This window comes from Helicoverpa armigera, chromosome 2, assembly GCF_030705265.1.
Source record: "Helicoverpa armigera isolate CAAS_96S chromosome 2, ASM3070526v1, whole genome shotgun sequence".
In the NCBI taxonomy this organism is placed as follows: Eukaryota; Metazoa; Arthropoda; class Insecta; order Lepidoptera; family Noctuidae; genus Helicoverpa; species Helicoverpa armigera.
In genome coordinates this window covers 10,874,898-10,891,795 of record NC_087121.1, presented here as the reverse complement: position 1 = coordinate 10,891,795, position 16,898 = coordinate 10,874,898, and the positions used below count along the sequence as shown (strand labels likewise).

The following is a 16,898-nucleotide window of genomic DNA, read 5'->3' as shown; positions in this document are numbered from 1 at the left end:
TTGAATGGCTAATGTTAGATAGAACCCATCGTTATGTAAGTCGAGTGTGTATGAATGAAAGTGAGCGTTATTGTTGTTTTTGTTATAACATTTTCATACAAAGCTATAATAGAGTTATTTGTATGGTGTATTAGTATACTCTAAAAAAAAACACCTTAAAAAAAAATTAAATCGTTTCTTTAGTCTGATGGACATGTGGGATTGTGTTTTTTGTCTCTAATTTCTATTTTTTAAAATACAAATAGAGCTTGACATTTACATGTGTTGTATTATTTAGTTACTTTACTTACGATACACAGTTTTGAAGTACATGAAAATAAACTTTATCGATGTTTGATTGGACATGACTAAAACAATCGATTTTGTAACGCAGTCTGTCGAATGCGATATCTCGTGTATTTTTAATCGTCTATTTATTCGAATGGACAATCAAAGTGTTGTTCGTAAAATATGAAAAGATTCTCTCATATTTTATTTCTTTTATTTTGGACCAAATGTGTCACTAAATATTCTTTATAGTTTTAACCTGCAGTTAATTTATTTGTCTTTGGGTTAAAGTCGTATAAATTATAGTCAAAACGATACAACGTACGAAATATTTTATATTTTGAACTGTGTGACTTTTACATAATAATTTTATTGCATGTGTCAATAGGTTGCGACTTTTGACATTAGATAAAATATTATTGTAAAATCTATTTCCTCAATAATAATAATGTCTCAACTTGATGCATCTAGCGTCATAATTTGCATAATAATGCATTATGCATGGGTAATAGAGACATCTTGTTAATTTATTCAATTTAACATGGTAATCAAACTAATGCATTTTTTATTATAATGTGTGACACACGCTTATAATGCCATCATTTATATTAATATTCGCTTATCTTCTGTGACATAACATTTAGTTCGTGAATTCTTAATTGTTTATTTTGCACATTATAAACATAACCTATTAGGTTTATTACAAAAACTTCAATTTTATCTTTAGTGCAGTGCAAACTAAATTTAGAAATCTTGAATAGAACTGATACATAAAACAAAGTCTCAAAAACATGACTTTCACGTCAATCACAGTACCGATTTAAATGAAAGGTGACATAGCTAGTCTCATACCTCAGAAAGGACATATGAACTACTTTTTCTCCCAGCATATAAATAAAACCCCAGGAAACATAAAAGTATTTAAAGTAGAACAACTTACCAATAGCCAACAGGGTCTTCAACTTAGGGTTAGCCTTCTTCAAAGCGTTGATCCTGTCATACAATCCGGTCTTTCCATCCTTGGTCTCATCATTACTCTCGAAGGAGCTGAGTTTGCCCTTCTTGAGCCAACCGAAGGCGAAGATGATGTGGGTGCACAGATCAGGCTGGATGTCTTCAGGGGTGAACTTGCCGATCTTGGTACGGTATTGGGACCAGTTGGTGTAGTAGCAGACGATCTGGTGGGAGAGATGGAGTTTGATTAAAGTGGTAATGGAGGTGGTTTCTCTATCTTATCGATTACTCAACAGGCCCTAGTGACAGGGGTTTTCTCTAATTTAATTATAATGACAGCAACCTGGGACCCTGCGTGTGGCAGTCATAATAATGACAGCGACCACACGCAGGGTCTCGGTTTCGATTCCTGACTGACTATAATGACAACTGCTAAGTAGTATTCGAGGACCTACACCTTTGAGACACAGGGGCTTAACATCGCTAACTTCCAGATTTTGTACTATTTTGCAAAAGTTTTCTTAAGTCCACAAAACCATTTGGGTCCGACTCAGGAATCGGAGCCAGGTTTCCTGAGTGCGACAGTCACGCTTGCGACTTTTCATAAAAAACATTCAAATGACTTAAGAACATAACAATAAAGTTTTCAGAGACTCGCGAATAAATTGTAGCAAGCAATTTAGAGAATTCTACATTCAGATGCATTTTTAAAGCACACAATTATCTTCAAGGATTTAGTGGTCCTTTTGCAAACAATATTAAAGCGTATATTTTTAAACTATTCTTCGCAAAGTTTGCGTTCAGGCACTCAGTTTTATAACCCACTCCCGTCTACTCCTTAAAAATACCAGCTCATTTAACATGAAAAGCTTCCTTTCTTCCTATTCAAATATAAACTTTCTACATATGACATAAGGTCCTCTTTTGAAAGTTATGAATAATTTCAAAATTCAAAAACCCATCTTAAAGACATTCGCGAAACATTAAACATCTGAAACGATATTAAACGAAGCATTATAGTCTTTATTTACATGGAAATAAAGACTACGGACGTCGGATAAAAATCCACAAGTAGACAAATACCCATTTTGAAGGCTAACAACTTCACTTTTACGTTCGAAAAGTTCACTCATATCCGCGTTGTGCTGTTCTTTTACAATATTGTATTTGCGTGTTGGAAAATTACATAAGAGCATGTATTACTAGGGGATAGAGTCTAAAATCGTTCGAAAAGTGGATCTCATGCTTGCATTGAATAGATTGTGCTATGGTGTTCACAAGGCTCAATCTTCGGCCCGCTGTCTTTTCCTGTCATATTTATTAAGAGGAAACAAAGCGTTTCTAAATTGATAGCAATATTTTAATTAAGTTCTATTTGATTGAAATTGATTAAAGGGAAATTCGACTTTCTAAATCGTTACTTAATTGGCTTTTAAACGCTAGGTGATAATTGGAAAGCATGTAGTTTGTAAAACAGTTTCTATTAAACTGATTTTAATGACGGTCACGTTCTTATGGATTTTTAATTAAAATGTCAAGAATGACTCAATATTTTGGCCAAACATATTAGTTTTTTTCTTACCTAGCCAATATAAATGCATTTAATTTCTTTTTTGTACTTATTTTATGGAGACAAATGTATAACCTTGTACAAAAAGGTCCTATGATTAGAAGTGTGAATAAAATTCCTACATCTTTTGTGCCTAATAAAAATAATGCGGAAAATTTCAAAAGTGAAGATTTTATGAATAATTGAATACAACTTTCAAAATAAATATTTTTCAGGTTATTACAATTCACGGCTTACCTTATATCCATCTTTGTCTTTATGATGATCAGTACTGACAGAATTGTCAATGGCCGCCGAGGACTTTCTGCTGGCGATGTTGGGCCGACCACGTATTTTAGGCCTGTTCACACTAGCTGATATGATCTGGTCTGAGGATCTGGATACGCTGGACGTCACTGAAGTGGACACTTTGCTAGGCTTGCGGAGTCTTCTGCGAACGGCTGTGGAAGAGAAGATGGTTTTAGAGGATGGTTTGGTAATTTCGTTGTGGTCTCTAGTGATTGGGAGTTTTGGTGCTTGTGTTGCTTGGGAATCAGTAAGCAATGCTACAACTCTGAAAAATTTACCGAAAAAAAATCTCAATTTGAGTGATTCTTAAACACAATTCTATCACTGTCACATTTACGTCAATCGCTGCGGTAGAAAACTTCTTAGTGGTCTAAGAAGGACTTGTATCATACATACTTGTATTGTACTTGACATTTTCATATTTTAGGTTTAGACAATAATATTTACCTGGTCGGTTCTTTTATAAAATTACATTGAGTATCCTAAAAAAAAATATTTGGAATTCCACTATATTTCTGTATGGTAATCTAGCAAGTTGCAAAACGTAGAAATTCCTTTGGGACGCTCTCATTTGTCACAGGCAAAACTCGGCACATAGTAATGCAACTTGATGTCATCGGTAATACCGTTATTATGAAATCTATACCCTTAACTGTTTCTAAGACTAATTCAGACAAGACAAGGTCTAATAAGACATGTTTAATTAAGTAAGGCCTCATTTCAGCACCATTTGGAGTTCTGCTGACCCCTTTATGTACAAAGCGTGACACATCGCGAAATGATATCAATAGATCGGGCATTGCAAAAGATTTTTATAAAGAGAAACAATATCAGCTTGATGATAGTTTGGCAATAGAAAGAGAATGTAATAAATTAAATACATTATTTATTACCTACATTATTTGTTTCTAAGAAATACTATACTTTTTTTAACGCGTTACAAAATGAGTATTGAATAAGTTAAAGATGTGAGTTGACAAGTGTAGACTATGACACATACTCTATTTCACTGTCACCGTCCACTTTTTTCTGCTTACAGCTCTTCCAAAATCAACTTGAACAATATTCTTCTCCTCTAATACTTTTCCTTCTTAAAAAATGGTCAAGCTATATTTAAAGATTATTCCATCAATACCAATAATGCCTTCTCCATGAAAATCCACCTTTTCAGGTACCTTTTGCTCCACATTTTCCAGGAACTATCGCTAAACTACAAAAGGCTTCGATCTTACAAACATCAAAGACCGGCCGCGCCGAATTTTTCCGTTAAATTAAACATCAAAGGTGCCGCGTTGGGTTAAGTCAGCTTAGTGATGTATTGGTCAGTTACAGGATGTGGTAAAACCTTCGTGCACCTTTTTTTTTTGTTGATTAAGAATTACAGTCCAATATTTTAATGATAATGCTTATAATACATATTAAAGTATAGAGGCTAGTACTGTTTCACTAGTAACTTACTACATATACCTAAATGCGTAATTTAAAATGAATGTTCGATATGAACTTTGCTACCTTCACGTAAAAACAAACCACTGAAAGCTTTATGACGAAAGCACACTAGCTACTTTATAGCTGCAGCAAAAAGTAGTAAAAATATAAACAACTATCTTGGTAACTATTTGTATCTGAAACTCGTAAAATTGCATTGCATCTCCCCGCTGCATTTAAATGGAAACCACATTACTTAAAATTTAAAAACAAGTACAATTTTGTTGTAGGTGTTTTAGCAACATTTTTACAAAGCCATTCCTTCAATATGTTCCGTGTAATAAACTTGCACTACACTTTGAATTTCAAACGCCCCTATGGGACACAGTGTAACTTATAGCAGAAAAACTTTGAACAAAAATCAACCTTAGCACTGAAAAATTAAGGTTGAATTTTCAGTGGAGGTGTAAAATGTTTTTACGCTACAAAAGAAAGTGTTTTAATGTATATGAGTTTAGCCAGAGTGTTTGTTTTTTGGTACTAGCTTTGTCCAGGGACATATGAAGAGTTTATTTCGTATCATTACGGAGTTTTCATTTGTTTTGCTTTGGGTTTTGTGAGTGATGTTGGTGTTTTAAAATGTTTTGACCTTATTTTAAAATGGGTTCTTTCAAATTATACAACCTATCGCTAACCAGAAAATGTGTGCATGTGGGTTTGTATGTTTGATTCTCTTTCTCGCAAAAACTACTGAATACATTAGGCACTAATAAAGCTTATTTATTAGAATAACATATAGTTTTTATCCAAGCACGGGAACTATGGTACAATATAGGAACGTGGGTGAAACCTCAGGCGGAATCTTGTAGGATATAATGTGGCTAAATAGCTTAATTAAATGCTGAAATCAAAATATTATAATTAAGAATTCATAAAATGTATCCATCATAAAAATAATAAAAAATTTATATACTTATTGCTATGTAAATCAATAAAAATAAGCAACTGAAATAATTTCAGAACATTATTTATTCAGCTTTCACAACAGCTCCAGAAAGTGAAAAAATGAAAAACTTCATCATAGTGAGAGACGGATTAAACTCGAGACTTTCTTTGCTTGTTAGTGAGGGTAAAAAAAATATGAAAAAATAACTCCAAGGATTTCAATAGACGGCCACGTTAATAACTGGATGGAAGTTTCATTTTTATCCACGACTTGCATAAACTTTTTACTATTTTACCTACTGTTACAGAAAAGTATGTAAAAACTATATTATAGACAACTGTCTTTATAGGTAAGTTTAGCATAGATAATTTTGTAAGCTCTACACACACATTAAAAAAAAACGCTTTTTATCTGTTTCATAACTTAATTGATCTTAGGACCTGACCTTCCCCACATATTTGAAATAAGCAGATTAGAAAAGTTAACTAGTTTCAGAGATGCACGCATCAAAAAACTTCTCAGCTTCTTTCTGCCTGCATAAATAACAAATGTCGCAAAAGCCACCAAAACAGATAAGTTGACGTGATCCAATTAATAAGGGCCTGTCTGCCCCCAGTAAACAGTACAGGATTTGCATAAAAAACAACATCAAAATCATAATATTCTGTGCGCGTTCACGTTTTTCAAAACCATCACGCGCACATTTTAGACGAATCAGATGGTAAATACGTCTGCTCTTTCATGAAATACATAAATCTTTGGAGAAAGAAATGTGTGGATATGCCACTGAAAATTTTGGTTTTTGATAAGCGTTAGGTTGTATAAATCAAGCTCATCAACATGTGCCCAGCATTTTTCCAACTATGTAAGGACCGGCCAGTGTTTTACAAGGAGCGACTGACTATCTGACCTCCTCAACCCAGTTATCCGGGCAACCCAATTACCCAAGACAACACTGATGGTCAGACTTTCTAGCTTCTGACGACCGGTAACGACTGCCAAAAATGTTCATGACAGACAGTATAAATTAAGTTTAAAGTAAGTTAATATGAACTGCATAAGTAAGTAATAGGAATGTCGTGTTAAGTAGTACTTGAAAAATATTGCATTATAATTATCACTTTTCTTCAAAATTGTTGTTACCAAAAAACACTAATTGATTTTTAACTTTCGTTCAACGTCGCATAAATCTAAATACCGCTCATGAAGACTTTATTAATTACAAAAATTAACTGTATATTTGTTATATATTTGTTTACATAAGCGAACACGCTAATGCTCATTAGCACTATGTTTCCTTTCTTGTCTATTTTCAAGGCGTATTGGCGTAATTAAATCAATTTGCAAGGCAATTAATGGGCAGTAGCATTTGTATTCATACTCATATTTGAATGACTAGTTTTATGGGTTAAGTGTTCAGGGTCAGGTATTTATTAATGGGCTTTTAAATGGAGTTGTGAAGTAAAAGTGGGTAATTCAAAATTACTGAAGTCTATATTTTTTTGTCAAGAGCAAGCATAATTAACAACACATTTTTTTATTAACTGATAATAGTTTTGTAACTGTCATTCTCATCCTATATTTTTCTTTCCATATTATACAGTTAAAATAGTCATTTATTAATACATATGTGGTTTATACGTCGGTGTTCACAAAAATAATCTGGTTTTCAGTAAAAGTATTTTTCTTATCTCGTTACAAAAAAGGGAAGGTCCACCCTAACATCAACCGTCGGTAAAAAACTCGCGTTTTTAGGTAAATAAATTGCTGGATTATCAGCAATATATCTTTGGCCGTGTCCAGTAAGGCCTTGTCAGGCCATGCCAGTATAACCATAACTTTGGCCACAAACAAATCGTGGGCCCGATATGTACTATCTAGGCTTTTTGAAACATGGGTATCAGGCCTTTAGGCTTAGTTTTTTGACTGAGGATTTGAGGCTATAAATAACAGTAAGATTGTTTTATCTTTTGGACTAAAGTTTTTGTTATTGATGTCTTAAGTTCTAGGAGTACAACGTGACTTTTCTTCTCGTCTTTTTAACTCGTCATCAACACTGTTTTATAAAAATATAAAAATTACAATTTGCTTACTAACCTAACCTAACATTGAGCAATCGTAGAGATTACCGCTTAATTCTTCACTTATGAGACTAGGCCCAGAATTAGGACGATAAAAAGGCTGATGATGATGATGAACAATTTGGTGTCGTTGTGGTTAATGCAGAGAAGTTACTTAGGTCATTATCGTTACCTTTTTCATTTAATTCTCATTAATAAACTTGAGTAGCTTTTTTCTCGAAACCACAGCTATCAACAGTGTAGTAACGATTCATCAAATAGTGACAGTTTAGCCTTAAAAGGCCGCCTAAAATCGGATGGCAGTCTGTCTATCAAAGTTATTTTTGCAAAAAACTGTCGGAATGTTCGGAAGCCCTTGCATAGTTACTTTGTTTGTTTTTCCATCTGCTTCGGAATAAACGTGGGCGCTTTTGAAATAAAAAAAAAAGTGGTGCGAGGTTCGTTTGGGGAAAGAATTAAACGCATTGCTAGATTTTTCAAACTAGAACTTGAATTGAGAACCTCCTCCTTTTTTAACACGGGTGAAAAGGTTATCATTAACTTTAGACAGATAGATACTAATAGCCTTTACTAATCTGTTTTCCCTGCTGGACATAGGCTTCTCCAAGTTATGCCATCTTCAAATGAGTCTGCTAATTTACACCATGATAAAAATTGCTTGATTCTAAATTAGAAGCTTCATTAGCCTCACTGAAATCCTGAGAGAGGTCTGTGCCTAGCAGTGACAAGATCTAAAGGTTGATGATGAGCGCAAAATAACAAACAACTCAATTATGCATTTCTGAATACAGCTGGTGAATCCAACCATTTCTGCTAGTAATACTGTCACGTCATTACTATTAATAAATAATACTCCATTAGTTAGGAAAATACCCAATCAGGAGCAAGCCTTCATACTTAGGCAACTGTTTATCATTCTAGACGAGTTTGCTCGTGAAGGGGTGAACGAATGCTGGCAAATTGACGGTACGTGCTGCAGTCGGCGAAGTGGTAGTTACCGTGTTTTGGGCTTTGAGAGCGAAAATTTATTCATAAGTTTACAAAAATTGAACTTAAGTTAATAGGAACTGTTAATAAAAATAGTGATAATAAGGTTGTTTTTGTGTCAAGAGTTTTCTATGTTAACAATGATTTATTAAATAGAAAGTAGACGCTATTTTTTCTAGTAAGAATTAATCAAGTATAGAAACACAAAAGTCTAAAAAATGGAATTGAAAACGTCTACCATAATGTTAATTTAAAAACTTTTAAAGTTGACATAAACAGAAATTAAACCTACATTAAATACATGATAATAAATCACACTAATTTCTCACCTTTGATAAACATTTCTAACATCAAAACATTAAAATTAAACATATATCAAGATTTTATGCAAAGTAAGACCTAGCCTTTGACACTAAAACCGCAACATACTACTACAACTACTCACAACAGCTGAACAGTCAAATAAACAAACATTTACATATATTTGACCATATCAGTGAATAGTTTTGATCACGGAGGAAGGAAAGATTGCGGAGATGCCATACCTAAGGGTGGTCGTTTAGACACCTGCTTGTCGGTCAAAGTAAAGTACGGGTGGTGCAATAGATAGAATTAACGATACGTTCGGGTTTCTTGTCAAATCAATTTGATTTATTGGCGATTTTATTTTGAAAAATAATAAGCCATACGTACCATAAAAAGCGTGTAAGGGCGGAGTTACTAATGTTCGTCGTCCCCCAAACACCCGCATTTTGGCGCGCTGCTTTCTTATGAGATTTTGCGTTATGACATCTCTAGTCATTATGTTCTCCATGTTTTTGGTCCACATTTGCATACGTTATACCCTAGTATGCTAATACTAAGATGGAGGTCACGCAAAGAGCATACATGATCAATTTTGGGTCTAACATCCTAATTTGGACGTGGAAATATTCTAGAAATTTTTAGACGCACTTTTAAGGCTTTGGTTAACGTTTTTGGTAGGAGTTTGATTTATAGGCGCTTGCGCAGATTAGATTGTCATGTCTATATTTGTGTTGGAAATGCGACAAATGTTGGGTTGGTACTGAATTTGTGATATTGAGAGTTAGGTTGTGGTATTTGGAGCTATAAACTGTGGCTGTGGGCGTAATGGGAATTTAAAGTAATTCATAAGATGTCTTATTCAATTATATTCGAAATAGGTATCATAATTAATAGGTTTGATTTTTGATTCCTTCTCTACGGATATTATGTCTATATATTTTCTTGATTAATTTGTGAACTAATGTTTCTATGTTTCTTATGTAAAGTATATGAATACTTACTGGTGGAATCTGATGCAGGTGTAATAACAGCGACTATCAGTAGGACGGTGACTGCCCACCGCAGCAATCTTGGTGGCCACTGTAACAAAACATACAAAGTATTTAATATCAAATTCATTTTACAATAAATGCTCATTATTCTAGGATGGCAAAATAAGAATGTCTAATCATAAAAAAAAAACAAGGAAATGTGGGTTCGTAAGGCCGTTTACACATTATACCCTTACGACAGAATTTATGCACTAAACCGGTACTTTTGATGAGAATGTGGCAATGTGGCCAATTATGTGAGTAGAATACATAGAAAAATCCAAAAGGACCTACATAGATCAGCAGTGACGAGGCGATGGAAGTACGTGATGTGTGAACGCCCTTAAGGTCAATGTTTTCTAGAATTTTCTAATATATTTTGCGTGTCGTATGTCGGCTCTGTGGGGGAAATATATAATATTTTTACCATATCTTGTCACACTCCCCCGCTTTAATATTTTCGTAAGTGGTTCGTGCCACAGGACCTTTGGGACAGGTCATATTGTGAGCGATTTCTGCGAGCGGTCTAGTTATCAAAATTTTTGTTTTTGTGTGGTTTATGTTTGTTATTTAATTGGCATGCTAAAATCAACTAAATAATGACTTTGTATTCGTTTGTATTACTTTTTGTTTTGTTGAAATCTTCCCGCCTTCTATTCTTTATCTACAAAGGTTGCAGTAAGATTACATGAAAGTCTATGCTACTATGGAAGTACCTACATTAATTTACTGGCCCAATTCATATGTTTCTTTAATTAAAATATGTTCTTATTTAACCATATTGCCTTTGTCGTCGAAACGTATATTTTATCAGTGTATCTCTTTTTTGTCTCGTCATTTATCCCCGCTAATCGCTCTCACTGCAACCTTCCCGCACTTCAAGATTACAGTTTCAGTTGGCCGTCAACACGTCACGGCTATGAATAATGCAGTAGAGACGACCCAGCATTGAGGCGTATATACCGAGCGTAAAATATGCACGGGGAGTTAGTTTGCATCGATTTTTTTGTATGAAAAATAAGTTTTTTTTTCTGTAATTTCTATATTTTGAAATGAAATATGCCATTTGATTTGTGTAGGTGTTGAAAGAAGCGCTTAAAGTCACATTATATTGCTATAGCAGTTATATTTAGATTTTTTCCGATATTGCTGAGAGAGCGGAGACAAGATGTTTGAATTTGCACAACCATTCCCAGCAATAAATAACATAAAGGAAGTGATGAAGAATGAGAGTTTACGGGACTGTCTTAGTGTATTGCTTTTGAAATTCAAAAAGTGCGGATTTTCAGGCTAGTTTTATTAAATGATATTGATTTTTAACGAAGTTTGTTGCCAAAAAACTTTGATGAAAACTGGGCATTAGATCTTTCTTCTAAAGAGATGCCCTTATTTTCTATTTCACTGACTCTTTATCAACACCAATTATTCCGTGACTCAATAGGCTACTAACTTGTTTTGTTTGATCAGTTCGCTCAAATAGTTTTATCAAAAGGCTTTGGGATCAATACCTACAGTATGAAAAGGATTTGTTTAATTAGCTTCGCTGGACAAGTCTATTGTTCGTTTGAACTGATACTGTAGCTGAAGCTGAATAATTATTAGTGAAATAGACTGGATTGTTAACTAGCTTCCGCCAGCGTTGCGTGCCGGGATAAAATAGGTTTCTTCGCTAAATATGCTGAAAATTTAATATAATTTTAATTTTTACAAAAATTTATGAATATACAGCATCTTTCTTTCACTGAAAACTAATCTGTATGCAGACCAATATTATTTTAAAAAATGTTAGTTTTTTTTATATAATTTTGGGGCCTATTTTGCTCGTTCTATATTCCGAAATTAAGATTACGATTATAAGTTACGCCTAGTACAAGGCGTGCTTGAAGTACATTAAAAATTAAACATGCTATTACAAATCTGAACTTTACGTGTTGAACTTAAAGTTCAAAACCCAACTTTTCAATACCCATTAAACTCAAAAACTTCCTTTATTCAATTATACATGTTTGAAGAACTTCGTAACAGGATAAAAAGCATTTCACATAGATTCGAATAAATTGAACCAAGTTTACCCGAGGACTTAACTTTTTAGGGTTCCGTGATCAAAAGATGCTAATGGTTTTCTGTGAACTAAACATTCTATAGGCAATATGTGTCTTAAAGGTGTTCTGTATTCTATCTCTTGCCGTTTTTTTATCCGCCAATTGGGAATTATGTTTTTTTATTGAAGGCATGAAAATACAAACACACCCACGTAGCGCAAAACTTGTAACTCATGACTAGTGATGAGAGTAAAACTGCGAAAGATTATTGTATAAATGCAAAAAACAAAACATATAGTTCAGTTAGAATCATACAATTCTAAGGTAAAACAGCTGAACCGAAAGATATACAAATTTTAGTGGAGATAAAAAGATACACATAAAGGTTGTGTCATTTCAATTGTGCGGAATAGAGATACATAGTACGAGTACAAGATAAATTCCTACAAGTTTTGTTGTACGGAACCCTCCATTTAAAAGGCGACTCCCACTCCAAATTTTATACACAGCCTCCCTAATTATGGTTTATGATGGGGTCGCTTTACTGAAGTTTGTTTTTTATTTGAACAAGTTCTTTATGGCGTTTTGTTTGTTTGTGTTTGTGGTGTCACAGATGTGGACCATCAAGTTTTTTTGCGTTTTGATTGACTTGGACAGAGTTTGGAATATTTTAGAGAATATTTTGTTGTGGTTGTCTGTTATCATATGTTTGAATGGAAAATAGGTTGATTATATAGATTTTTTATAGAGATTTTTATCGGGAATGATCTACTACTAGAATTAATTTATGCGAAAGTCATGGCTATAAAAGTAATTAGTACCCCAGCGAATATTGATAAAGCTGAAGAGTTTGTTTGTCTCAGAAACTACTGGAAACATTGGATTCTTTCAGTATTGCATAATCTATTCTATTCTATCAATCGAGAAAGTTTACATATATGCTGTTTAGTATCATGCATGGAGGAATTCCCACGGGATATGAGTAAAACCACTAGCGGAAGCTTTTAATAAGAATAATTACAAAATAAACAATCAATAAAACAAAATAACAATCCAAGCAATTTCAAATTCCCAAACAGAATGATTTATTCTATTTGTATAACTATTTCTCGGTAACTCGATTCCCTTAAGCAATACTATAATTGCGTTTCTTTCAATATTGTATAACTTCTAAGAAGGAAAAAATACTATTTACTTGAGATTAGAGGATTTGAATTAAGTTTAATGGAAGTTATTTTTGTACGACGGATTGTTTTATTATAAACTGGCTATCGCTTACGGTTTTACTCGTATCACGAGAGAAGTATTTTCCACAGACAGATAAAAAGTATCCTTACTTATGCCTCTTTTTAGGCCTTCTGTGGCATATGTTATGGTAGCTTTTGTCCATACTTAGTCATTCTAAACTATAAGTTTATTCTGCGAAAAAGTTCAGCATATTTTCGTACAGGATTAAAACCTTACAAATGAGATAATAGTAAGTTATGTATTTGAGTTGTCTCATAAAAACCACAGGATATTCCTACTGGGAATAATATTTACGACACCGTAAAACAAGCATTTATTTCACGAAAAAATAGAACAGAAAATAAGGACATAGCTCACGGCTCTTTTAATTTAAAATCACTATTCCCGAACAATAAGGGCGGCACTGATTACAGAAAAATTATGACAAATGAACCCGTGGGTCGTTGGAAAAATATTATTTGCAAAGACTTATCTGTTTTTTTTTTAATATTGTACGTAATTAAGTATGATTTAGATCAGTTCATTATGGCTAAGTAATTTGCATAGTTCATTTATTGGTAAAGAAAAAAAAATTGAAAAGTCTCAAAGATTTTCGTAAATGAAGTTCATTGATGATGTTGTTTTAATTTCAAGAACTGAGAATCAAGAATAGAGTATTACGTTTTGATACTAAAATACTTTTTTTACAGTATAATCTATTAACTTGAGATAAATAATCAAATATTGAATTAAAACGTTTATTTACTGTAAGCCGACACTGACACGAAGCTATAAAGTTTCGGATAATTACTTAGAACATAGGATACCTACAGATTTTTTAAACAAAGCAGAATTAATTTTGTAATACCCACACAGAAATTTTACACGCCAAGTACAACCAACTTTTACGCGACACGACACGACACAGTCAACACACACTCAACTTATCTCGTATACCCAGGTCATAAAATAAACTTAAACACAAAATTAATTACGAATTTATCTGCTAAACGTACAGTACAAATATTAGCAGAAATACTCCGGCGTTGTAATTTATTAAGCCCGTCATGCACTATGGTCCGATATCATGGACAATGAAAAATGGACCAAATTGTTCCGTCCATGTTGATTCTGCACGGATTGTATGACAATTCTGGTATGATTGCTCGTCATTTGTTAATGAGATGATGATCAATTGTGAGGGACCCGGTTAAAGTGTTACATTTGTTAGTTTCGGAGTCTGTAGGGTAAAAACCAAACATTTCCCCTTTATTATATTAGTATACTACATTATAGTATAGATATGCTGAAGAGTCTGTTTGAACGCGCTAAAATCAGCATCTATTCGTCCAATTTGAAAGTCCTCTTTCAATGTTAAAAAGCTCATTTAACTACCGTTTATTCGGGTGCGCAGAGAAGTTCCCTCCGAATGAGAGTGAAATATTCCATATATCGCATCTCTCAATAAATGGGCTATCTAAAACTGAAATATTTTTTCAAATCCGTTGAGAACTTCTTGAGATAAGCGTAAGTATGTATACATAAATGTAAGTAAATACATACTTCGTCTACCATCCACTGTTCCACTAGAACTATGTAAGGTAAATACTCAATATACTCATATACTATCCTATTTTCAACTAGAACTAAGCAAAGCTAGTTTTTACATCACCAAGTACATAAGTTAATCTAATACAAATACTGGTAGATGTAGTTAGCAAAAAACATGTTGACTCGCTCCCGGGTTCTAGTATTACCATAGTGAGACGGCTAAGGTCGCGTCTAGTCAACTATGACGTTTGTTCTAGGCCTTTTAATGGTAATAATGGTTATATATTGTTTAAAGGTAAATCACTGCCATATAAATCTGAAAACTAAGAAAAGTGTTGGGGTGTTTTTTTGCTGGGAAATCATCAAATGACTCAACTGACTTACTGACTAAAACCTACCATGTTCCTTCTTAAGCCCTTGGTGTTAACTCAATGGCATATCTTCTTACTTATAATATATCTGATTCTCACTAAATGTGAAAGAGTGTTTCTTTGTTTCACCATAAAATGGTTAAACTGATTGAGATATTTGACACGTAGCAGATAGACCTCTTTTTATTCCAGGATGCGCGCAAAGTAGTGGACAAAATCTAATATTATGATCCAGCTTCGCTTTAACAAAAAATGTGTAGAAGACTTAATATCTAAGTTTGAACCATATTAAATTCTATTGTGTATTTATATAGCTACTTTTCTTTTTAAAAAACACTCCACTCTTCCTTTATGTCCGGGAATAATAGAAAATCCGGACCTTAATAGAATTAGTTACTACAATAGAAGTAGTAGTTAGTGAACAAACTTATATATCCTTACTTAAAAAGCTGATATTATTCTGCCTTCGTGTTCCTAAGTATATCTATAGCTATTAAAATTAATGTTGATCATATTTATATATTTAGTTTTTTAGAAATAAAACCACATAAACGCCAACGTCATTAATCTCCAAAACACACGTGTTCACATCTTGTATTTATTAATTGTTTGTTTCTTAGAAATTTCACAGTAATCAAAGCTTTTCCTTAAAGCGTTATAGTCGAAACTTCGTAGTGGTGTAAGCAGAGAGCTACCCATAGCTCTGGAATGGACTGTAAGCACGAAGGCAGCTAGGTCAGGCGCCTTCTTGTGGGTCAAGCGACTACGGTAAGCGTGATCAGTTACTAAAACTAAAAAGGCTTTCGGGTTCCTTGTCAAATCATGATTGGTGATTATATTTTGATTGTAATAGGCGGGTTTCATAAAAGGCGCATGAGGACGGAACAAGTAACGTTCCTCGTATCCCGAACACCTGCATTTTGGCACGCTACTTTCTTAAGAGATTTTGCGTTATGACATCTCCGCTGGTCATTTTGTTCTCCATGACTATAAGTTAATTCACAGAATGCTTAGCAAGTAATGTATCAAAGTCTCGGCAGTTCACTTAAACAGTGACAGATGGCGCTAGTGATGATTTAAGCGATATTACTTGCAATCAATGTAAGATTGATCGGAGGAAGGAAATTATTTTAATGTATATTAGAGACTTTTATGGAAAGCTGTTAATTAGAGGATGTTGTTAAAATGATTTTGTTAATTTTGATCTGATCTAAGATTGTAAGACAAATTAATCGTAACTTGTCTTATTATATCTTACTAGCTGTTCCCCACGGTTCCAAGCACAACCCGAGGAAATTACTTCCCACATCTGAATAAAAAGGATATGTCCTTTCCAAGGTGTAGATTATCTACATATATCGTAAACATTGAATTTGTTCAGTAGCTTTGGCATGAACAGGCAGAGTTTCTTTTGCATTTTTTTATCATATTCTTATATCTGTCTTATAAAAGTCATTACATTTTCACTTAAAAATATTCAGCGTTACCACTATAGACCGAAAAACCTCTGCTAATGCAATATTCCCAACATATACAATATAACCTACATTTTTAACCGAAAGCAGTATCCAAAGTGTTAAAAGGGATACAATCTTTACCCTAACATTTAGGAAAACGGCCTCAAACGGTACTTTGGCCCTTATTTACCCCGTTTGAATAAATATTATCGCTTCATAGCCCTTTATAGGGTCTTACAGAACCACATGGTACTTGCACTAGGGGTCGTTTGGAAACCTAGTGGGAAAATTGGAAAAATATCCTTTTCGTAAGTGCTTTTGTAAATGTTTTTGCTGTTAGTAGGAGTGGCACTATTAGCTATGTTTATCTATGTGAATAGACATTTTCTAAA

The 16,898-nt window shown here is 33.6% G+C and overlaps 1 protein-coding gene across 1 annotated transcript in view; it reads right to left on the bottom strand.

Moving 5' to 3' along the window:
• Window positions 1-16,898, bottom strand: part of LOC110378516 (probable chitinase 10) — an 85,585-nt gene that overhangs the window by 26,146 nt on the left and 42,541 nt on the right. Inside the window, exons 2-4 of the mRNA XM_021337818.3 lie at window positions 9,829-9,907; window positions 3,029-3,231; window positions 1,208-1,445 (exon numbers count right to left, since the gene is read on the bottom strand). Of these exons, the coding sequence (XP_021193493.3) occupies window positions 1,208-1,445; window positions 3,029-3,231; window positions 9,829-9,907 (520 nt within the window). The remainder of the gene's footprint in view (window positions 1-1,207; window positions 1,446-3,028; window positions 3,232-9,828; window positions 9,908-16,898) is intronic.